This window comes from Pelodiscus sinensis, chromosome 18 (genome assembly GCF_049634645.1).
Source record: "Pelodiscus sinensis isolate JC-2024 chromosome 18, ASM4963464v1, whole genome shotgun sequence".
In the NCBI taxonomy this organism is placed as follows: domain Eukaryota; kingdom Metazoa; phylum Chordata; order Testudines; family Trionychidae; genus Pelodiscus; species Pelodiscus sinensis.
Genome location: NC_134728.1, coordinates 6,056,294 through 6,081,284, shown reverse-complemented (window position 1 = coordinate 6,081,284; position 24,991 = coordinate 6,056,294). Strand labels below are relative to the sequence as shown.

At 43.9% G+C, this 24,991-nt stretch overlaps 1 protein-coding gene across 4 annotated transcripts in view; it reads right to left on the bottom strand.

Moving 5' to 3' along the window:
- Positions 1–24,991, bottom strand: part of KCNQ2 (potassium voltage-gated channel subfamily Q member 2) — a 164,736-nt gene that overhangs the window by 8,822 nt on the left and 130,923 nt on the right. For 2 of the 4 annotated variants that reach the window (XM_075901035.1, XM_075901037.1), the window contains 4 exons: positions 19,794–20,017; positions 16,131–16,239; positions 13,412–13,543; positions 971–1,094 (listed from right to left, as the gene is read on the bottom strand). In XM_075901035.1, coding sequence (XP_075757150.1) covers positions 971–1,094; positions 13,412–13,543; positions 16,131–16,239; positions 19,794–20,017 — 589 coding nt within the window. Of the gene's footprint in view, positions 1–970; positions 1,095–7,673; positions 7,782–13,411; positions 13,544–16,130; positions 16,240–19,793; positions 20,018–24,991 lie in introns of all 4 variants that reach the window. The other 2 variants (XM_075901038.1, XM_075901036.1) reach the window with 2 other exon arrangements.

The window sequence follows — 24,991 nt, the reverse complement described above, 5'->3', positions numbered from 1 at the left end:
GTCTTACAGCTTGTCTACACTAGACAGTGGATCGATCGACAATGCCGCGACCCATGCATTGGCGGTCAGCCGACAAGGTAAATCGACCTCCAAGCTCTCTCCTGTCCATGCTGGAACTCCATGGCTGTGTCTACACTGGGCCACTTATTCTGGAAAAGCGGCCGCTTTTCCGGAATAACTTGCCAGCTGTCTACACTGGACGCTTGCTTTTCCGGAAAAGCAATGACGATCTACTGTAAAATTGTCAGTGTTTTTCCAGAAAAACTATGCTGCTCCCGTTTGGGCAAAAGTCCTTTTCTAGAAAAACTATTCCGGAAAAGGGCCAGTGTAGACAGCACAGTAGTCTTTTTCGCAAAAAAGCCCCGATCGCGAAAATGATGACCAGGGCTTTTTTCCGGCAAAGCGCATCTACATTGGCCATGGACGCTTTTCCAGAAAAAGTGCTTTTCCGGGAAAGCATTCTGCCAATGTAGACGCACTTTTTCCGGAAATACTTATAACGGAAAACTGTTCCGTTTTAAGCATTTCTGGAAAAGGGTGCCAGTGCAGACGTAGTCCATGAGAATGAGAAGAATAGCTGGAGTTGATGGGAGAGCGGCTCCCACCAACCTTAGTCTGAGGAAGACCCCACGGTAAGTACGTTGACTTCAACTATGCTATTTGCGTAGCTGAAGTTGTGTCGGTTAAAAGGATGGCAATGAGAGGTTTATAGGGTAGAGGAGGCCTCACATAAATAAGACTCTGATCCTCAAAGGTATTTTGGTGCCATCGCCTATGAGAGTCAGGTACTGACATACCTTGGGATTTAGGTACCTAAGTCATTTTTACAAATCGTATGTAAGCTGGTAAGTTATTTAGGCACATTTGAAAATTGTTCCCAAACTTTTTATCTATTTTCTTAACTACTTTTAAAATCTGAGCATAGAACATGAGAATGTTCCTTATTAAAAAAACCAAAAACCTCCCATACCTGCTTTTCCACTTTTCCAAGCCTGCCCATCATGCTCGGGTCTTCTGGGAGCTCCCCCTCTGCTGGCCCTTTGGTTCGATCCTTGTCTGTCATTGACGTCCCTCGTCCAACAATCTGGTCAACTCTACCAGGAACAGAAACAACCCCCCCACCCAGAAAAGGCCGTTGAGTTAGTCAGATACATCAAGGAAATGGGACACTGCTCGCTGCTGACTCTTGGTGAACAAAGCAACAATCTCTCTCCCAACGAACACTCAAAATACTCACACAAACAGGGAGAGGCAACTGAGTGTGACCTGCGAGGTACACAAGGAGCTATATTATTACAGTATTAGCAGAGTTTGAAATCTATCAGTTCTTGTTTCTATAGATACAATCTAGCACGCTATGCACAGAAAATTTGCCCACCAGAAAGAATTTTTTGTGGATTAAGTTGTCTGCCTACTTAATCCAGGTGAGACTCATTTTTCCACATCTTGACAGCCAAATCTTCTGCCTCTCTCCTACACACTCATATCCATTGAGATAAGCACTGGAATGGTTACATACCTTATTTGTAATGTCTTTCCCCCTAAGAATTTAAGGTTCTGCACGGAAGGCAGAGAAGTCCAAGTAGGATGTCACAAGCTAATTATATTTAATGCTTCAAATTTAAATTGGCTCTAGATAATTAAACATGGGCGTATTCTGATCTCACATAAACCAGTAAGACATCTTCAACCTGAGACATAGTCTTAATTTTAACCCTATTTATACATAGTCCCTACACATAATCCTGGCAAATTTCACTCATACATAACGTGCCAGAAGTGTAGGTGACAAAAAAAACAGATTAATCTGCTTGAAATCAAGTTAGTTGTCTTGAGCAGAAATAAAAAGTGCTGCTTATGCAGTTCTGCAGTGTGGGTAATGGATCCATGCACCAGTATGAGACAAAGAATGGGCGGAACGCAGACAGACAAAGGGAAATGAACTAACTAAACACAAGGAAAGGGATTGGGCTCAACAACAACGCCATTGAGTTGGCGTTACTTTTGTGTGTGTGCAGGGTTAGTTTCTTGTACTTTTTTTTAAAAGAGAGGGTGAGATCATCAATCGATGTGCAGTAGCACAGCTCAGTGTCCCATGTTAGGCCAGGTCAACACTAAACCAGAAGGCTGGCTTAAGGTGCACAGCACCAGCTATGTAAATAACATAGCTGGAGTCAACGTACCTGAAGCCAAGTTTGGTGCCGTCTCCACAGTGAGAGGACAATGGGAGCTAACACTCTCATTAGCGTCCCTTACTCCTTACATTCAATTTAGCGGGTCATTACTAGACCTGCTAAATCGAATGCCAGAAAATCCATCTGCACCTCGTGAGTATAGACGTGGCCTTAGATAAACAGTAGTTTTCACTGGCTGAGGCTCCGGTGCAGAGAGATAGGACAGATGAGCTGATCATAGCAAATATGTAAAAAGCAAAAACTTTTGGATCCGGGAAACTGATTTATTTGGATAGAAATTTTCGGTTCTACTATTTTGCCTACAAAACAATGTCTGGCTTCTTACTTACAAGTTGAGTACCATGGATTATAATTACAAGGATAAGTAATACATGCTTAATTCTGTCTTGTATGCCAAGGGCATGTTACTTACATTCATGAAGATTACCAAGCATTCAGCAGAAGAATGTAATTATCAACAGTGCAAAATGCTATGAGTATGTTGTAACCAGTTAAGCCAAGCAACATTTAACACAGCAGTGGGCAAGAAATGGATGCGGTTTGCCAGAATTAGCCCCTGGCAGGCTGCCACCGCCTGGCAGATGCCTCTGCTTGCAGCTCCCGTTAGCTGTGGATTGCCGTTCCCAGCCAACGGGAGCTGCAGGAAGCAGTGTCCTGGTCTGCAGCACTTCCTGCCACTTCAATTGGCCGAGAATAGTGATCCATGGCCAACGGGAGCTACATTCGCCGGTATCTGCAGAGGTGCAGGTAACTAAAGCAGAGGTGGCCCACCAGGGGCTAGACCTGGTGACCCGGCACCATCTTATTGCCCTCCTCTGATTTAACGGACTCCGTGATATGGAATCAGAGGCCACGATGTAGTAAAGCCACACTGTGATTCCTTCCTGCACATATAAACATGGAGACCCAATAAAACAATGGTCAAAGCATGTGTGTTTAAAGAAGCCAAAAGTCTAATCACTCTTGATTATTTGGAGAGGCCAAGGAAGTAGGTTGATTACTTCTCCTGGTGTAACATCCTGCTGACTGATTGCACTGGAAGAGCTTTGTTATACCATTTGAAATGAAACCCCCAAATAAGTGCCAATGAAGGAAACAAGAGAGCCATTTCTAGTATGGAGGAAATTAAGGCAGCTACTCAGAGCATGTGCTAATGCTAGAAATACTCTTTTGCTCTCATAACCCTGATCCAATATTCACAGATGATGGTGTAAGACTCCTGGGGCACCAGCCACCCAAACAGGGCAGGAAGGAGAACACAGCTGGATGAGAACATGTTACACTTTCCTAAGGGGTGGTTTAGAGTGAGCACTCCCACAGCTGCCGGGGGAGTTTTCAGGGGGCCTTCCCTATAGGACACAGTGCCTTCTGGTGGTCCCCTGGAGCACTGCGCTTCTCCACTAGTCCCCATCAAAAGGCACGTGCCATAAAGGCGCTATCTGGTTGCAAGTGGGAGCACACACAAATTCCTGAGGATTTGTCTTAGGCATCAGACTTGTCTTTGATACATCTGCTCCTTGGTTTTGAGTTGCGATGAAAGAGGATCAAAAGTGCGCTGATGCCGTGGGACCTAACGTATCACCTGCAAGGTGTTCCTGGCTCTGCTATAACTTTCCTTTGAAAAAACCTCTATTCACGATTATTATTACATTTTTAAATACTATCTTTTGAATGATACAGAAAAATGTCAATTCTTGCATCAGCCACGGTGCAGTTTTTCTCATGCTTCATTATGCTTCATGCTTACAGTTCATGCAAAGAGATGTGTCGAACACCACCTCTGGCCAGAAGCGGACATCAAAAGTCAAACAGCTCAAATGAGGAAAAAAATGAAGGGTTTGGAAATATATATATAGTCAGTTTCTTTTTTTGTTTTACACAGTCCAGGCGCGGAAGCCAAACCCCCTTCATCCATGTCACATGACTGGCTACATATTTTCTGATTGGTTAATAGTATGTACATAGGTAATCTAATAATATCAACTACTCATGTCTATGCTGCTCAAAATTATAGCTGGCGGTACCTGGCTTTTAAACTGATGGTATCTTGAATCAGTTGGGCATTTGACTTTCATGAGCACACAGTAAGCACTATACACTGCAGGCTAAACTAAAGTTCTTCTCTTGGATATATACTAGCAGTCTGCTGTCTTCACTGTAAGCTATATACATGTGTCTGAAGGCAGAATTTGGTCCTTACACACCCTTGTGCTGTCAAATAGAATTCAATTGGCTGAGAGAGTTCATGTGACTTCTAATAGTTTGGCACCCTTGTTCTTTTAGCTGATCAAGAGGTGGTCTTTATTTTATTTCACATTATTTTTTAATTGCCTGGCCATCAACTGGCTGCAATGGAGACAGGCTATGTAAAATAGAAACAGCTCAATGCTCTACTTTTATGGCACATTTAGGGCAAAACTAACTCAGAGCTGGTGTGATTCTCTTATCACCTGGCTAGGGTCAAACCTGGGAGCTCTTACTCAGCCTGGGTAAGTGTGTCAGGATTTGGGGCGTGAATCCTGGAGGGTGCTGAAGCTCTGGCCCCAGTCCATCAAAGCACTCAAGCAGGTGCTTAGCTTTAAGCATCAGAGAAGTCCTCATTCACATAAATACTAAGTACCCTTCAAGATGGAGCCCTTGGTCTTAGGATCCATTTGGGGCTTCTCTGCTGTTTTCTAGGCTTGTCAGCTGTACCCTTGAAACAAAATCAATGAGGGAATTTAAATGAAAATGGGAAAATAAATACAAAAATCCCTAAGAGCACCACAGGGTAAAGCCAATGATGCTGTGGGTAAGAATATTTTTTTTCTGGTGTTAAGGGTCAGGAATTAGTTATACAGCAGGAAAAAATGTCACCCAAACCAGAGACTGTTAATATTAGTTGTACAGCTGACTGAGCAAGGGTCAAAGTTTCCTTCAAGTTAAAATAGAGGCAAGTTATAAAAACCTATTTCCCACGGGGTATGATAATATTATGTATAATGATAATGTTTTTGTATAATGTCATGTATACAAAAATCCTGGTTTTGATTGCAGGAGTTATATGTTTGTGAAAGAGCTGTATCAGACTAATGCAAAATAGAATTTGTAACATACGGAAGATAATATTCTTCCTTGGATTTAATGAGTGACCTGGAAAAAGGGTGTTATAAATAAACTCAGTCTGGCATTTGGGACATCCTCTCCCATTGCTGGTCATTTTTTTTAATCTTCAAAGCAGTAATTTTAGTATGTAACCCTCTACTCTAGCCAAGATGTTTTGTACGTTGCACATAGTACATAGCTACAGCTATATACACTCTACCCTCTTTTTAAAGAGGATTTCAAAATATCGTTATGGCTGAGGAATCAATTTCATATTTAAAACCTGTTTTCAGGTCCCGAACTTTCAGAACAAAATGCTATATTTGGGGCTGAAATTTCTCAGGCTTGATCTAAGTTCAAGTGAGTGGTTACTGCAAGGTTCAGTCCAACTTTGTTTTTTCCATCTTTGAGTTAGCAGAGTGTGAATAAGTGGGTTTGAAAAAAAATCACACACATTTCTCAGGCACAGATAACTCAAAATAGCTTTAGTGAAAAAACTACAGATCTGTCATATATCCATATACTTACTTCAAAGCGAGGGCAAGCATACTGGTGAAATTTTTTTAAAGGAATACCACAGTTGTGTTTGAAATCAGCTGTTACCCGTGCACAAAATATGACTTTCTACCAAATATTTACATATCCATCCAAGTGTGATGCTCTTGATAAACGGGGAATATTTTGGTCAAAATGTATGTTCCCATTCTTGAACCTGCAGTTAACCTGTCAGTGCAAATCTGAGTACAGGTTGAACCTCTCTAGTCCACACTAGACTTTTAGTTAGCTGGATGTGCACTTATCAAGGGGGTCGCCAACTTTCCCATGGTTCCATAAAGTTTGTTTACAGCCACCACTCCTAGCCCTCAGTGTTCTGTGCTGTTATTTAGCCCTAATTTAAACCTAAAAGTCTTCTAAGGGTGCGTCAACACTGCACCGCTATTTCAAGATAACTAGGGTTATTTTGAAATAACAATGTGAGCATCTACCCAACCATTCCGTGATTTCAAAATAATTTAGAAATAATGGACGGCTTATTCCAAAATCTGTAAACCTCATTCTAAGAGGAATAACCCGTATTCCAAAATGGGTGCATGTAGACACTCCACTGCAGATCTTTCGAAATAGCCCCTCACCAGGGACATTCCACTTTATTCCTCCCCAGTGTCTCCTGGGGCTCTAAATCGAGATAGCACGTCTACATTAGGGAAGCCTGCCTCAGACTCATTTTGAAGCTTCCCTGCAGTGTAGACGTGCTATCTAGAAATAAGCCATTTCAGAATAACGATTCTGGGTTATCTTATTTTGAAATAAGTGTGCAGTGCAGACATACCCTAAGAATCCAGCAAGCAGTGGAAGTGTTGGTAATGCTGCTAGACAACATTGACCTCCTGTGGTTCGGCAAATTCTCTGGTTCAGCATCAGTCAGGTCCTGAGGATGCTGAACTAGAGAGGTTCAAGCTGTAGTTACTCTGAACTCTCTCACTGCATTAACTACTCATGTTAGTGCTTACAACCCATTTTGTCAGTGAGAGCTCAAAACCCATAGGTTAGAGGTCACTCCAGATGAAAATGTGCATATAACTGAAAACACACTGTTGTTTATTTTACTGATAAGACATACGGGGTAACATTTTCAAAAGTAACTTAGGTGCTTTGGAATATTTTAAAACTCAGAGTGAATCCTCAGTTAAACCAATGGAAAAATCCTCTCTGATTTAAATGAAGCGAGGATTTGACAGATGGTTTATTTTTGTGCACAAAATTAAGGATTCTTTTGAACGGTCGGTTCAGCATTGGTAACATTTTTAGTGACACTAATCATTCACTGTGGTCAGTAAAGTTGGACCATGGTAAAATGATTCAGGATGTTTATTCACCTCCTTCTCTATACATATGAAACATGTTTGATTCTAATGTTGCCCACTGAAAAGAACATGGAATATGTTAATTTCAGTGAATATAGGTGGGGAGATGCAAACCTATATTTGCACCTGCTTGCATACAGATACATGATGAGAAGTTTACCATCTTTAACCTTAATTTTCCTCATCTTCTGGATAAAAATAACAAATCTGGCTGCTTCTGAGGATATGTTTGTAGTCTTTGATAATTTGATAATTGGCTGCAATGTCATGGAGATTATGACTTTGTCAACCCAAACACCGACTTGAGGAACACTGGATAATGCTCACAGAGGAAATTACATGTTTTTCCTTAGGCTTGCCTTAATATGAAAACCCATTGCGGGAAGTAAAACCCAAGCAATTTTGAGTTATTTGTGTCGGCGAGCTGCATTCCTGAGTGATAAATGCCGTCCTATAACCTGGCATGAAAGGGGTTTGACATTAAGCAAATGAAAAATCCAGAGAAAGCGGCATTTTGGTGAATCCTAACCTAGGTAAGTATTGGGGTGACTCTTTGGAAGAGAGCATGGGTCCTTTGGTTGGATACTTCTTATGCCGGGGAGTTGAAGGGGCTGGGGGACCCACAATCATATCTATCCTGGCAAAGTAAATAAGAAAAAAGACACCGCAAAATGCATAATGAAGCAACACGTAGAAAAAACTTGGTCGGAAAGTTGCAGAAACATAAAGAACAACTAAAAAAAGAAAAAAGAAAAGACAGAGAGAGAGAGAGAGAGAGAGAGAGAGTTTGAAAATATATTCCGCTTGAAACAGAATGCAGCATTATATTGCCTGATCGATCATGGTTATGCAAATCTTATCTGACCAAACATAAGATTCATGGAACGTGGGCATCAAAAGACCATCACTGCTGCTTAAAATCTGAGTCACTCTGCATATAATAGGCAACACACTGTACGCACTGGAATATATTTGCATATGTGTTGATGTCCCATTGGAAATGTCAGATATAAGACAATATATATCCTCCTTTCTATTATAGTGATAGATCAAACATCCTCAGCTAGATAGAAAAAGCATGAGAGATAGAAGTCAATGAGGTACACCATGGAATTGTATACTCAATGAATGAAATGCATCCAGGGCTGGAAACGTGCCAGAAAGAGACGTGAGCCAGAGACAGACTATCAGAAAGGACCCATTACAGACACATCACAAGATCAGTGACGGAGAGTTATGAATGATTAAAGAGGAAAGTGCATGTAAACACCAAAGAAGTTTCCTTGAATAAAGTTTAGCCCAACAACACACAGGGCCACAGGGATCACCATGAAAGTTCACCACAAACTCCTTATCGTTTGAGATGGTAGAGAGAGAACGTATTTCTGTGCTCACGCTCTCAGCTTCTGCATCGCGGCAGGGGGTATTAATCTGCCGTTGCTCTACATCAGCAGCAAACTGTATTGCTCCTCAACCCCCCACATCAGCTCCATTGTGGTGATCAGCATGGGCAATCCCAAGTCTCAGCGTCTTCCCCATCCATGCCCTGTTCATTCTCCACCGATCTGTTCTGGGGATTCATGAGTAAGTGACAGCACCATGCCCTGTGTGCATGAGATGAAGGTCCAAGTAGCCCACATAGAACAGTAAGAGTTTTTACTTTCTTCCTTCCTTTCCTGGATGGAAGGAAGTATTGACTACATCACAGTCTACCCCAATGATGGCTGCATCCCACAGCCCAGATGCAACAAGAGGAGAATTGGACCATGTCTTTCTAAAGAGCCGCTCCCCATTCCACACAAAAATCAACCAGTCAAACAACATTCTCTTTGGAACACACAATCTCAGAGCAAGAAAAATGGAGGTGGGACTGGAGAACTTTATGAAGGGGCAAGGTTCAGCTGAAGACCCCAGAAAGTATGTCTGCCCATTGAGATCTGACCTAACTCAGACAGGCTACTTGACTGTGCACCCTGGCTGGAAATCTCAGAAGGAGAGAGCTGCTTCCATACGTGTACAGCGAAACCTGCTTTGCCGAATCGGGGCATTACTGTACACAGAGGCTGTGTCTACACTGGGCCACTTATTCCGGAAAATCAGCCGCTTTTCCGGAATAAGCTGCGAGCTGTCTACACTGGCCTTTAATTTCTAGAAAAGCAACGACGCTCTACTGTACAAAATCAGCCGCTATTCCGGAAAAACTATTCTGCTCCCGCTTGGGCATAAGTCCTTATTCCGGAACACTGTTCCGGAAAAGGGCCAGTGTAGAAAGCCCAGTAGTCTTTTCCGGAAAAAAGCCCCGATCATGAAAATGGCGATCGGGGCTCTTTTCCAAAAAAGCACGTCTACATTGGCCAATGTAGACGCTCCTTTTCCGGAAAAACTGAAAACGGAATAGTATTCCGTTTTAAGCAGTTCCAGAAATTCATGCCAGTGTTGACACAGCCAGAGGGTTTATAACAGAAAGCTAAGCCCTGCTCTCTGAATGACATGATGAATCAAGAATTAACCGGGCATACAGGTGACATACAGTATTCTGGCAACACCAGTGCTTCTGTGGGGGATGTGAGGTCACACCTGTTGACTGAGCCCCATCACGGTTCCATCATTTAGACGTTGAGATTAAAGATCCAAAGACAAAGCAGACTGTTTCCTGTCATCTGCACTAAGAACATAGGAATGGCCCTACTAGGTTAGAACAAAGGCCCATCTAGATCAGTATCCTGTCTTTTGACAATGCCCAATGCCACATGCTCCAGAGGGAATAACCAGAACAGGGAATCATCAAGTGAACAGGGAATCATCACACCTCCAGCTTCTGCCAAATAGAGGCTAATAGCCATGGATAGATCTATGTTCTATGAACATATCGAGGTTTTTTTTTTTTTTAACCCTGTTGTACTCTAGGCCTTCACAACATCCTCTGGCAAGGAGTTCCACAAGTTGACTGTACACTGGGTGAAGAAAAACTTCCTTTTGTTTTAAACAAAACATCCTTGCAAAGGACCCATTCGAACTTTCTTTGAAATGAGTTGAGAAATTTCCAACAGGGGCTGGAGAAAGTCCCTTTTAGGCTATAAATTAGAATCCACGTGAGCACCCATTTTTCATCTACAAGGTTACAGATGCAAAAATTTACATCTAATTTCTTGGTTGTCCCTTACCCAGGAGTGGATAATAATTTTCGCAGGGGGTCTATTTCATAAATTTGGATGTGTTGTCCTGGGCTGACTCCAGACCCTCAACCCCCACTCCCACCCCCAGAAGGGGTGGGGCCTCGAGCAGAAAGAGTGGGGACTAGAGAGAGAAAGAAAGTGCGTGAGTGTGAAACAGAGACACTGTGTGTGAGACAGACTTTGTGACACAGATTGAGTGTGTGTGGCACAGAGATGGAAGAGTGTGTATGGCAGTGTGTGTAACAGTGACTGTGTGTATGCGTGGCACATAATGGGTGTGGGTGACTGGCACAGAGAGTGTGTGTGCTGGCTGCTGCTGGGTAAGTTTCTGAGAAAAGCCAGGTGCTGTCTCTTTAAGGGAAATTTGTCCTGTTCTGTTGTCTACCCCTCCCTGCTCTGCAGAGCGAGTGTGTGTCAGTCACTTACCATCCATACTTCAGATTGGAGCAGCTCCGCTGTGTCTCTCCCTCTCCCTGACCCCTGCTCTGCAGAGATGCGGTACGGGGACACCCTGACTTCAGCACTCCCCATTCCCCCACCCCTCCGCGAATTCTACACTGCTAGCAGGAGAATCCTGGCAGCAGCTTGGCTGCAGGACGGAGCAAGGTGGGTAATGGGGCAGCTGAACACACCCTGCCAGCTGTAAGAATGCACCTCTACTAATCAGCTGGGCAGGTCAGAGAGAAATGCTTGGCAAGCTGGATCCAGCCCCCGGGCCCGATTTTGCCCACCCCTGCTCTAACTTATAAATAGGCAGAAACAGATAGACAAACAAATGACATTCACTTAGAGTAAAAGTAATTAAGGGCATGTCTAGACCAAGAAATTATTTCAAAATAACTAATTTTGAAATCACAACACCCAAAATAACTATTCCGAAATTCGCTTATGCCCCAAGGAAAGCAGGAGTACAACTTTGGAAATAACCAGCCCCTCATTTCAAAATAACGGGCTTAGTGGGGTGATGCTCCACTTATTATTTTGAAATAAGGGGGTTATTTTGAAATAACTCCCCAGTGTAGACCAGGGCTTAAGGTGCACAGTCATGTCTTGACTTACATATATCCAGACCCATCGGCAGAAAACGTCAGGCTTTCTTAACTGACATAATTGAGGGTTATTTGTAAGGAGAGAGGGACAAGTTCTTCCTGTCAAGGGCATTTCTCTCCTCTGCTTTGAATTCAAACATTTCCTGAGGTAAAATAATTTGGGTATTGGAGAGGAAGGGTGGAGTTCCAAGTATCACTCTCTCTTTCCCCCCTCCTTTTCTACTCTTTCTAATGTTTATTCTTTCATACAGTTTAAACACTGTTTGGCTCCTGCTCCATGTTTTATGTCCCCTTCACGCACTGTCTCACCTATAAAACCGATTCAGTACCCCAACAGCTAAACAGCAGCTGCAGGTTTGTTCCTATTTCACTGTGGCTACCCAGCTGGGCATAAAACTCCCATAATATTAAGCCATTCTTCCCCCATTCGCACCCAATCCAAACAGACTCCTCCCCACTTCCTAGGGCAAAAGATGTAAAATAATTACCAGACCCTTATACTGGGACCATTTTTCTAATAGGTCCTCTCTTGCTACTGAGAGGGCCAAAAATGTTCCTCATAGGTAGCTCCTTTATTTTATTTCACTGCTGGAAAGGACACTAGATGTGCCACACAGTGCTAGAATGGGGATGTCAAATTGCAGGCATGTGACAACAAAGCACCGAGACACAAGTTCCAAAATGTTTCTGAAAGATTTACATACACCCACGTCTGTGGGGCCACAGTGAGAGAAGTTCTTAACATACTCTCAGGTGGCAGGGGGAAATCATAGAACACTAGAACTGGAAGGGACCTCGAGAGGTCATCGAGTCCAGTCCCCTGCCCTCATGGCAGGACCAAGCACCATCTCCAGTGGTTCTCAACTCCTTTCAGTCCACGGACCACCAGGCCAATCAAAAAATTTTCGTGGACCACCTCCTTTTTGAGACATGATAAAAAAGAGCAGACCACGAACATTTTGGTTTGAAATTTATTTCTTACTAACAGATTTTTGGTGCCTGCCCATGTCATGTGACTCTGTACAATGCTCCTGTCGACCACCGAAAAAGTCACCGTGGACCACCAGTGGTCCATGGACTACCAGTTGAGAACCACAGATTCTAGGCCATCCCTGACAGATATCTATCTAACCTGCTCTTAAATATCTCCAGTGACGGAGATTCCACAACCTCCCTAGGCAACTTATTCCAGTGTTATCCACCAACACTTAGGAAGTTTTTTCTAATGTCCAACCTAAACCTCCCTTGCTGCAGTTTAAACCCTTTGCTTCTTGTCCTATCATCAGAGGCCAAGGAAAAAAAATTTCTCCCTCCTCCTTGTGACACCCTTTTAGATACTTGAAAACAGCGACCATGTCCCCTCTCAGTCTTCTTTTTCCCAAACTAAACAAACCCAATTCTTTCAGTCTTCCCTCGTAGCTCCTGTTCTCTAGACCTTTAATCATTCTTGTTGCTCTTCTCTGGACCCTCTCCAATTTCTCCACATCTTTCTTGAAATGTGGTGCCCAGAACTGGACACAATACTCCAACTGAGGCCTAATCAGCGCAGAGTAGAGTAGAAGAATGACTTCTCGTGCCTTGCTCACAACACACCTGTTACAATCTGCTTGTGGGGGGTGGGGAGAAGAGAAGGATCCCTCAATAAGAGGTACCATGGGAGGTCACCGCAGCTTTACTGGCAGAAGGAAATGCAACAGCATGTGCTTCTCTTTCATAACAGAGCCTGAGGCTGTTTCTAGATCCTGTCTAGAGCCCTTACCCAGAATTCACAGCTCACCTCCACTAACCTGGACACTTACTTGCCCTTATTTTCATTGGAAAGAAAGGGCACTGTAAATCGAATCTACCCTCCTCATCAAAAATTCACCCCTTCCAACCAACTCACAACCAGGAGTGATTCAGAAATCCATTGTTTTGCACTAGGCTTTTCCTTAGAAAGAACAATAGGACGCGGCTGTTGAATGAAAGGACTTTATCTTAACCCTCTCACTCCTACCATCTGCCTCTGGGGTGCTATCACAACAAACAGTGGAGTCTCTTGCCTGGACTGGAGATTTTTAATCCGGGAGAGCATATCCAAGTGACCAGCTGAATACTGCTCAATGACATCCATCACGTCATAAGGCCGGAGGCTTTCCTTGAACTTCCGCTTGGAAACAAGAAATTTCATGATGCTAGGGGAGAAAGAAAGGAAACCATCAGCTCGCCGTGGTGGAGCCATGCACCGTAGAGCGATGGGCACGTCCATGCTGCTGTGAATCAGAGCACAGCAAAACAGCTGAAAAGCTAACGCCATCCGCGGCTACTTCAGATACTGCAGAGAGAACCAAGGCTCCAGATATAGGACTCTGTGCACCTGTGGAGTTGCTGGCTTCATTAACCAACTGGGTCTTCCACGTAGGGGAGGAGCCTCAGAAATGTGCAGTATCCATAACCCCCAGCTTGCCCACTGGAGGTCTTGGGGGCAGACTGGAGCCACACAGCTGATCAGTGCCACTCCTTGGTGGCCTTCTATGGTGCTCCATGGTAACTTAAAGCTGCTCCCCTTGGCTCCATCGGGGAAGGACGTGGCAGTCAAACCCTCTGCAAGAGAGGTGCCAATGGCAACCCCCGATGCCTCAAAGCTGTAATCACTATCTGCCCCTGAAGGCATTTGGATGAGGAAAGGGCCAGCATTTTCTGGAGGCTTTGTGCTTCCTTTAATACCCTCCTTGTGCATTTCACACTGATGGCAGCAGGAAGCACAGATCCAGCCAAAAAAATAATTAATAATTGGAAAATATTCTTTGGTGGTTGGGTTTTTTTTCCGGGCTTATTAATTGATCTTCATGCTGGGCAGTGATGCATTTACTGAATGGGGAAACGGTATCTATAAATCCCTGCCTCACACAACCGCCCTTCCCCCCCGAAAAAGGCATACTCATAATCCCAACAGTGCAGGGGCCAACCTGTTGGTATTGGGATAATGCACACTAGATGGGGATCCCCACCAATGTTCCTGCTCATCTTTTCCATCCATGTGTGGAATAATTTTTCACGTGCACCGAGGCATGTGCAAATGTGCACCACCAATAGAAACACAATATCTAGTTGCAGGCCTTCTGCTAATCAGCTGGGTGGCATTGGAATCTCCCCCGAGCAGCCAGCTTACCTTACAGGGAACATTGATTCTCACAATCTGAATACTGGCTGGATCTCAGATATAAGCTGAGGAAAAATAATAGGCCACTCCTTATCCACAGGACTTTCCTCTCCTAACAACAAATCATTTGCTTCTTTCCCCCTGTTTATCTTTAGCCGTGTTCTGAGGAGAGACTGATTTTTCCACCCCTCTCAGAAAATTCTTGGGGAAATGGCTCCCGCTTTAAGATACTGCAGAGAAGAGGGATAGATGGGTTGCCAGCAGTGTTCCCTCTAAGCTGTGCAGCCCTGAGCCTCTGACTGGGTGGGGCTGATTAACCTTGTGTGCAGCTTAGCGGGAATGCTGGTTGCTAGGTGTCTGTCAGAAAATGGCTGAAAGTAATGGAGGTAGGTCTGTGGGGGGTGGGAGTAGAAGAGGCTTCTGGGAAAGGAAGGGAATGGCTAGCCTGCTGACCAGGACTGCTTTTCTCAGCCGCCAAATGGAACCCTCCTGTAAAGACACGATGCAGTGACAAAGGGTGCCACATGGAGTCCAGTCAGTCTGAGTGGCTCAGAAAAAAACTTCCAGCGCTGGAGGGCAGGTCTGTGTGAGTGTGTGCCCACAACCCACTGACCCCTCCGGGCCACAGGGCAAGGGCAAGGACATTGTATGGTATAGCTAACTGAGATGATAATTTAGGGGGAGTCAGAGGAGTTCCTGGTTTTGAAGCCCAGGAGCCTGCATCCTCTCCCAAGATCTGCACGTGCGTGGTGATGTTCACCGGTGGATTTGTTACAGTGGCCCATTTGCACCAGGGTGGGTGAATTTCACTTCCCCATGGTGCTCCTGAGGTGTCCCTAAAGCACTGTTCTAAAGTTACCCCTACAGTCATTCCAACAGCAGGAGACTGGGTCTGAGAATAAGACCCCATTTCTCTAGGTTGCAATTCTGTTTGCTAGTGCTCAGGTCACTGGACAAGCTCTGGACAGACATCTAGACTGACCAGCACAGGAAAGAAGCACAGATGGATTCTAGCACCCAGGCCCCAAACAGTACATTTGGTTCTGAGTCTAGATCTCTGTCTGAATCCCTCAGCTCTGTAAGGAGGAATGCCAAAGCTTGACAAGGCCAGACTGGGGAAACTCAGACGAGGATACAAATCCATACTCTGGGGGTTGTAGTCGAGGGGGGAAAGTGAGCCGCACCCACCAGCGTGACTGGGGAAGAAGCGGGGATTTAAGTTAGGAGTTTGTGTCAATAAATCTAGGACCTAAAAAAACCAACGTAGCCGCCTTAGTGCCCTTCACTCTGTCAGCCTGGAGTGTCTTCCCACCGTCTGGTTTTGTAACTGTCAACATTCAGCCATGAAGCAAGTGGTATGATCTATCTGTAACACTGTTAGGGCATTTTCCCATTTCTCCCTGTACTCCTCCTACAAGCAAAAATGGTTTTTCTCTGCTTAGCTTTATGGAAAGGAAAACAGAGCACCTGGGAGGAACCCAGAAGAATGGGCTTTGCGCATTATTCCACTCAGCTTGGTTTTAAATTCCCCTTATTATTTTCCTTTAATGTTTGACCATATAAGGAAATTTTTCCGCCCCCCACTCTCCTTCATCCCTCTCCTCCTCTTCTTTTCTTACCACACTGCCCGGATGCTGACTTTAAGTCCTGGCGTTAAATCTTCCGTCACAAACTCGCAGTTGCAGCTTTTGTTATCGTCGGGAATGTCTTCTCCGGGGAGGCTTGCTTCTGGGTTTAAAAGAAAGAAAGAAAAAAAGAGAGTCCACAGCTAATTAGCCTGTCATTGCACAGCAGGAATGGGAGCGTCAGACTCCCAGAAGAGAGCACACAGAAGATATAAATAGCGCAGTACCAGTGCATCTTAACCAAAGCGCTCTCTCTCTCTCTCTCTCTGAGAAGGGCTAAGATGACAGTGTTGGGGAGTGCAAGAGTAAATCTAGGGTCTGGGGAGCGGTTGCTATGGCCAATGGGCCCACGATGCTTTGACAGGTTTATAGATGTGTTTAATCCTTCTTTCTTCTTGTTAGGGTCAGGTAAATTTGCAGTTGTGCCACATCGAGAGCAACTAAAATGATCAGGGGTTTGGAACAGGTCCCATATGAGGAGAGGCTAAAGCGACTGGGACTTTTCAGTTTGAAAAAGAGGAGACTGAGGGGGATATGATAGAGGTCTATAAAAGCATGAGTGGTGTGGAGAGGGTGAATAAAGAAAAGTTATTCATTAGTTCCCATAATATAAGGACTAGAAGACACCAAATGAAATTAATGGGTAGCAGGTTTAAAACTTATAAGCGAAAGTTCTTCTTCACACAGCGCATAGTCAACCTGTGGAACTCCGTGCCAGAAGAGGCTGTGAAGGCTAGAACTATAACAGAGTTTAAAGAGAAGCTAGATAATTTCATGGAGGTTAGGTCCATAAAAGGCTATTAGCCAGGGGGTAGGAATGGTGTCCCTGGCCTCTGTTTGTCAGAGGCTGGAGATGGATGGCACGAGACAAATCGCTTGATCATTGTCTTCGGTCCACCCCCTCCGGGGCACTTGGTGCTGGCCACTGTTCGCAGACAGGCTACTGGGCTAGATGGACCTTTGGTCTGATCCAGTATGGCCATTCTTATGTTCTTATGGAGATAAGCTGCAGATGTGACCTGAAGATTGTAATGAATGCCTTCTCTGTGAAGCAATGGCATCTCCCTATTCCCCCCGTCTGTTCCCCTTCACTCTGAGATATGCCTTCAAGGTCATGGAGCCCTCACCCCACCCCCATAATGAGATGACTTTAGCAAAATCTAGTAAACAGAGGCGGGCTAATAATATTCATCACATGACTATGTTTATGCATTACATGGGTGTTCACCTTACCAAATAAGGATCATAGAATCATAGAACCATAGAGCTGGAAGATACCTCAGAAGGTCATCAAGTCCAGTCCCCTGCTCTAGGCAGGACCAACCTCAACTAACTCAACCCGGCCAGGGCTTTGTCAAGCCGAGACTTAAACACCTCTAGGGATGGAGACTCCATTACTTCCCTAGGTAACCTATTCCAGTGCTTCACCAATCTCCTAGGGAAATAGTTGTTCCTAATGTCCAACCTGGCCATCCGTCACTACTGAGAACAGCCTTTTTCCATCCTCTTTGGAACCTCCCTTCAGGAAGATGAAGGCTGCTATCAAATCCCCCCTCACTCTTCGCTTCTCCAGACTAAACAGACCCTCCTCTCCTCATAGGTCATATGCTCCAGCCCCCTAATCATTTTGGTTGCCCTCTGCTGGACCCTCTCCAATGCGTCCACCTCCTTTTTGTAGTGGGGGGCCCAGAACTAGACACAATACTCCAGATGTGGCCTCACCAGAGCCGAATAAAGGGAATAATGACATCTCTGGATCTGCTGGAAATGCTCCTCTTAATGCAACCTAATATGCCATTAGCCTTCTTGGCTACAAGGGCACACTGTTGACTCATATCCAGCTTCTCATTCACTGAAACCCCCAGGTCCTTTTCTGCAGAACTGCTACTTAGCTGGTTGGTCCCCAGCTTGTAACTATGCTTGGGATTCTTCCGTCCCAAGTGCAGGACTTTGCACTTGTCCTTGTTGAACCTCATCAGATTTCTTGTGGCCCAATCCTCCAATTTGTCTAAGTCACTCTGGACCCTATCTCTGCCCTCAAGCATATCTACCTCTCCCCCTAGCTTAGTGTCATCTGCAAACTTGCTGAGGGTGCAATCCATCCTCTCATCCAGGTCATTAATAAAGATATTGAACAAAACCGGTCCTAGAACCGAACCTTGGGGCACTCCACTAGAAACCGACCGCCATCCTGACACTGAGCGGTTGATCACTACCCGCTGGGCCCGGCCTTCTAGCCAGCTTTCGATCCATCTTACCATCCATTTATCCAATCCACATTCCCTTAACTTGCTGGCAAGAATTTTGTGGGAGACCGTATCAAAAGCCTTGCTAAAGTCAAGATATATCACATCCACTGACTTTCCCATGTCCACAGAGCCAGTTACCTCATCATAGAAGCTAATCAAATTGGTCAGGCATGGCTTGCTCTTTGTGAATCCATGCTGACTATTGCTAATCACTTTCCTCTCTTCCAAGTGCCTCAAAATGGATTCCTTAAGGATCCCTTCCATGATTTTTCCAGGAACCGAGGTAAGACTGATCAGCCTATAGTTCCCTGGATTGTCCTCCTTCCCTTTTTTGAAGATGGGCACTACATTTGCCTTTTTCCAATCATCCGGATCTACATGGTGATATAATGTATAGGAGTATTTGCATGCTAACTAAGAGAAAAGAGTATGTTTGGGCTCCCTTTGTTGCTCACTTGGGCCCCAGGTGGGGGCTGAGGTGGAACGAGCATGTGCAGTGCAGCAGTCCGTGTTACTCCGTCCACCTCCAGGTCACCTGTTTGCTCTTTTCCAACAGACATCTGATGCCGCCAGTTGCAGGCTCTGTCTGTGCTTACAGGCATCATGGAACTGCATACGGTCATTATCCTCTCCCACCCCTGCATCCTCATGTGTGCTAATAAGGGAAATAATTAAACTGTTCAGGAAATCTAGAGCAGGGGTGGAAAACCTTTTTTGGTTCAGGGGCTGCTGAGCCATAGAAAAATCAGTCAAAAGGGAGGGGGAATAGCAGGGACGGGAGTGTCAGTGTAGACTGCCCAATGCTGTGTGGGAGGAGGAGCCCAGAGCCCAGGGGGCCAGATGCAGACAAGCCATGGATCACATCTGGATCCTGGGGCTTAGGTTCCCCACTCCTAGTCTAGAGGGTCCAAAATCCCCATCACCCACTCTAAATAGCTTGGGCCAGGAAGGATTCTGTTTAAATGAACTGCCTATGATCAAAATCTTCAAGGAACATCTTGAGTAAGACTCACTATGTATAGATTCTCTGTCTTCTCCTGCTATCGGGTGACAGGTATCTGATCCCTTTTGTGGGGGGCACGTAAAGGGTTGGACACAAAGGGATGTGCACAGAAGAGCCAAAGACAACACTTGAATTATTCTGAGAAGCCTCACTATCCAAAGCAGAAGGTAAATAATTTAAGGCTCAAAAAACCTGATATTTCCTACGTGATGCTGAACGCCTTATGCTGTACCAAGTAATGGAGACGTCCTTATCGATTGCATACAGGATTCACTCCTGCTAGCAAAATTCCTGCTGTGACAGCACTTCGGAGGTCTCCCATCCAAGTGCTCACCCAGCCTAGCTTGGGAGGAAGCCAGTAGGACAGCATTCCATGGTGACATGGCCGCTCTCTGATGTGCTCACCTTCAGAATTTTGTCGCGACGCAGCTCCCTTGATCCGGAACGCTTGGCGGGCTCGGCTCCGGTCCCCAAAACTCCAGCTTTTGGGCACTTTGCTCGGGCTATCTTCAATGCTTTGATCAGCGCTGGGGGATCTCCGGAGGCTCTGAGCCTGTGGAGAGCTTTTCCCTTTAGTTCCAGTACCTCGGGGACTGGAGAAGACACGGTCTTTCAAGCTGACCTTCTGACTGTTCATGGAAACAAAGTGAAACAAAGACAAAAAGGAGACAGCAGGGGGAGTCACTCTGGAAACCGCATGTCCCTTCCCCTTCGGCCGTTAGAAACCCACGGCATTACAGAGCAGCAGAGAGATATGGCCAGTTTTAATTTGTTTTAGAGTATTTCAGAATGGTTTCCATCATCACGAATGAAATGCAAGGGGTCGTTAATTCGGGAAAAATAATGGAAGCTTAAACAGAAAACCTTCTTATGTTTAGAGGGCTTGCTGAAGAGAATGGCATGAAACAATGATATCAATGATTTCTTAAATCACTTATTGGCTCCTATCATGAGATTTTTTCCCCATAGCTTCTCTCAAAAATCCTTCATCCATAGGGAAATATTAATAAAAGTTTACTAAATATATTTAAAAGTTTAAAAGCTGTTATTTATGCCTTTTCAAACCAGTGCCTTGCCCCCTTTCTTCTTTCACTCATGCCACCTTTTCTACGGGCTGAAAACATTCTCATGTCTTTTCTTTCTCAGACTAAAAAAATCTTTTTCTAGTATATTTAATGTGTATTAACCACAGCATTGTCAATTAAAATCCTAATAAGCAGTTAAGGTTAAAAATCACATGCATATTTACTAGGGTCACTCAAATATTTGCAGCAAAACAGGAAAACTTCAAAATCTGAGTTGTTTGTATTTAAATGCAATTTCTTTAAAATGTTCTAATTTTACTGCAAGATATTCTGGTTTTTGCTTGAAAACCATCCTGTCTTCAGAGTAGAGATTATTCTTGTTGATAAACTGTGGAGCCAACTCTCTCTCTTTTCAAATTTCTAAATTGTGAAATTTCAAGTGAAGAGGATGACACTTCACATGAAGCCTGCAAAAAATGATTGTGTGAAAATTTATGAAAGGGGCAAAAGTTGATATCTGCAACATACGAGAACTAAACTGCAATTTTTTTTTAGTTTTGTCGAAAACTAATATTTACCAAATACCAGCTGATTATAGGTGGGTCAGAAAGAGGGGCATTTTGGAACCTATCTATCCTCTCTCAATGACTTCAAGGTCAAACTTGCTCAGCTAAAAAAGTAGCAAAAGATTAATTTTTCCTAGCTGTCTGTGGTGCCATCTCAGATCTAAGAATTAAGCTGCCTCTTATTTCATCCCTGCTAATAAAGGTTTTGCAGTTCCAGTTGAACTGTGGATATGTGAGGCAGTTTTATCGGCTGTGCTGAGACAGCAAAGTGGGGGGGAAGAGGGGTTACTTCAAAGCAGCAGTGGCGGCTCTTGTACATTTCAAAGGAGGAATGAGGAGGCTCTTGTACATTTCAAGAGCGGGGGGGCTCTTGTATATTTCAAAGGAGGAACGTGGAAGTTCCTATCAACTAGTCGAGTAGTCGACGGAAATTCCATCAACTACTTGACTAGTAAATTAATCATTAGTTAACATCCCAAGTGCTAACAGGAGTGAGCATTTGTTTTTGCCAGTGAAAGATCCAGACATTGAGGCCCATTGTGTTAGAAGATGGTGTTTGTAAGTAGCCGCTTTATATCGTGAAACCTCAAACAACTGCACAAAGAGAAATGTGCTTATGCAGCATTTTCTTGTGTTGCATGACTTGATCCTGAGTAGTGACCGAGCACCTAATCCCAACCTCACTGACTTGAATTATCATCCTGTATTACAATACTTAAAAGCCTCCACTGAGCTCAGAGGCCCCCTAGTGCTAGGCACTGTGCACACATACACTCAAAGACAATCCCTGCCTGAGGAAATTACAATGTAAAACTGGGATTGTCAAAAAAGCATAAGAAAATGAGGTGTCAAAATCTATTGAAATTCAGCGAGCGTTGGATGCTTAACTCCCTTCGGCACCTATGAAAATCCCCAGCTAAAAAGACGAGACAAAAAGCAGAAGAGGAAAGAGAGGCACGGGCTGGGAAAATGATTTCCCCACTGTCAAAGAGCAGGTCAGCAGCAGAGCCAGGAATAAAATCCAGGTCTCCTAACACCCAGTGCCATACCATATCCCCAGGACCATGCTGGTTCTCAACAGGCATTGGATTACGGCCTGAAAGAACAGACCCACAGATAAGGACCAGGTCCTTCTTGTTCAAGATCCCAGGTCCTCCCCTTCTGCTCACAGTGATGTCTTTACTCTTGTGCAATCTGAATTAGGCAAAGAATAGGGTGGGGGCACTGGGCAGGGTGCATAATGATTAGGTCATTCAAAGCATTCCATGGGCCAACTCTACCACTGGGGAGGCACAATTAAAGTTGCCTTCCCCCAATGGCGCTCTCAGGGGACGGGGACAGAGTCAAAGGGCATAAGCTAGCCAATGGGGGTATGTCCTATAACAGGCACAGACACATCCCCTAGTGGAGTGTTTGCTATTAGCTCCCTGGACCAAAGACACAGAGACTAGAGAAGTATTAAATTAACTTTCATGCTTTGAATAATCAGCTGGTATTTAGCAAATTTAGCAATGGGGGAAGGCCTATTCTTATGTTAACTACATCAGAATGAATCCAGAGCAATTCCAGATTTATACCATTTTAAGTGAGATCAGAAAATGGCTCAGAAACTCTTTCATTAATTTTGCATTTTAGATGGATATTTGGAGACCAGTGACTGGTAAATAATGCAAAAAAAAAAAAGCTGTGGATATTATTTGTTTAAAGTTTTGAACCAATTCTTCTCAGTTGGGTTTATTCCCTTTTTATGTTTGCATCCTACAAACATTCCTGCAAATGAGTTTATTAACAGGCATGTTGGGGGAAACAGCTGCTTTTAAGTGAATATTTTTCAGAATGTTCCCTGGAGTTGCAAATTCATCATTGAAAGCAACTGCTCCACAAACCTGCTTGTAAGAATTTAAGATGAATTAGCCAAGGAATCAAAACATACTGTGTAACATCGCCAAACATGTCCAGCCAAAAGAGATCAATTCATTAATATTGAATACTCGTGAATGGCTTACACACCAAGAATTATTTTTTGCTGCTGATTGGGAAATTATTTCAAGTAGCAAATATATCTGAAAAAAATGAAATCTGTTCCTGATCAATTTTCAAACAAGCAGAATTCACTAAATACATTATTCATTTTGTATTATTCCACATCTGTAAATCGGATTATTTTAGGTTTTATTTGCAGACATGCCAAACCTCTCCAAACTCCATTGGAAGAGCAATTGGTGAATCTAGTGCTCAGCACGTCTGAAAATCAACCCTGATGCATCACAGTACTGCTGAGAACATCGTATATACTAACCCAAATGCTTAACACAATGCGAATTCTAAATGCAATACCAGAGTGCCATTAATGAGAGGTATCGTTGAGGCTAATTTTTCAATTTCATCCTAAATAAATAACATGTTTGAAGCCTACTCATTTGTAAGGCTCTTTTGTGTTGCTTGTACAGCTTGAATTTCAAGATTAACAGATTTATTTGGGCATCAGTTTTTGTGGGCAATAACCTAAATTAAATTAATGGAGATTGACTATCTCCTAAAACTGGAAGGGACCTTGAGAGGTCATTGAGTCCAGTCCCCTGCCTTCACAGCAGGACCAAATACCATCCCTGACAATTTTTGCCCCAAATGGCCTCCACAAGGATTGAACTCGCAACTCTGGGTTTAACAGGCTAATGCAGCCAATGCTCGAACCACTGAGCTATCCCGTCCCTGTTTTTGTCAGATGCATCTGTTAAATGCAACTGAGAAATCTGTTAGTCTTTAAGGGCATGTCTATGCTAGGAAATTATTTCAAAATCACTTACTTTGAAATAATAACTCCCAGAATAATTATTTCTAAACAGTATGTCCACACTGCAGGAAAGCCTCGAAATGAGTCCAAAGCAGGCTCCCTTACTGTGGATGTCCTACCTCCACTCAGAGCCCCAGGAAGCACTGGGGAATAATTACTTTGAATGACTCTGGGGAGTAGTTCTTTCAAACTAGCAGCAGTGGAGCATCCACACTAATGCTGTTTCTAAATAACTATTTTGAAATAAGCGTTATTCCTCATGACAAGCTGGAGTTATTTCAAAATAACTCCTTCATGTATATCAGGGCTAAGGACCCCAGGACTCCTCGTTGTTTTTGCAGATACAGATGAACATGACTCCCCCTCTGAGTCTTTATTTTACAAGGTCTGTTTAAATGTTTTATCTGAAGAAGTCCACCGAAAGCTAAAATCCAGAATTCAGACCTATCTCTTAGCTCTTCATCCTGAGAGGTGCTGCATGGGTTTTACTGAGAATTATGCATGCTTAGCATGTAAAGATTGTTTATCCATCCCTGAATAAAACTGGGCCTTTAGTATAGTTGCCCAATTCCCAAGTAACTGTGTGACGTAAGTTTTCAACAAAGGATGGCAAATCAAAACACTGAGTTTCCTATGGAACATGAGAGAGAAGAATTTCATATTAGGACATCATGCAGTGCAATACTTTATCCATTAAAGCTATCACTTATGAATCTTGGGAATAATTAAAACCATTCAGGTCTGATCTCTGCGTACTCAAACCCTCAACATTTGGAATGCCTTCAAAATTCATCTGTATTAAACAAACAAACAAGCAATAACAATAGTGACAACACTGGTAATCCATCACGGTTTTCCTTCGGTCATGCAATTTTTTCAGTACAAAAGCTGACTAGAATCTGCATGCAGACACAGGCCCTGCAGTGGAAAATGCAGTGGAGAGGCACCCAGAGCCGGGGAGGAAAGAATGCAAAAGAAAAGCAAAGGCTTTCCGCTAATCTAAGAGCATGTCTTCATCCCACCAGAAAGTCATGCAAGGTGAGATGCAGTGCACTTAGATATCAACCACACAAATGGTAGATGGACATTATTTGGTTGTACAGTATATGTGTGTTGAGTCGAAGGGGGAAGGGAATGGTTATCCAGACACACACAACTGCAAAAAAGGGGGTCTGGAACTGTGACCCTTGCATGGACTGAGGGAGAATGGGACATTCA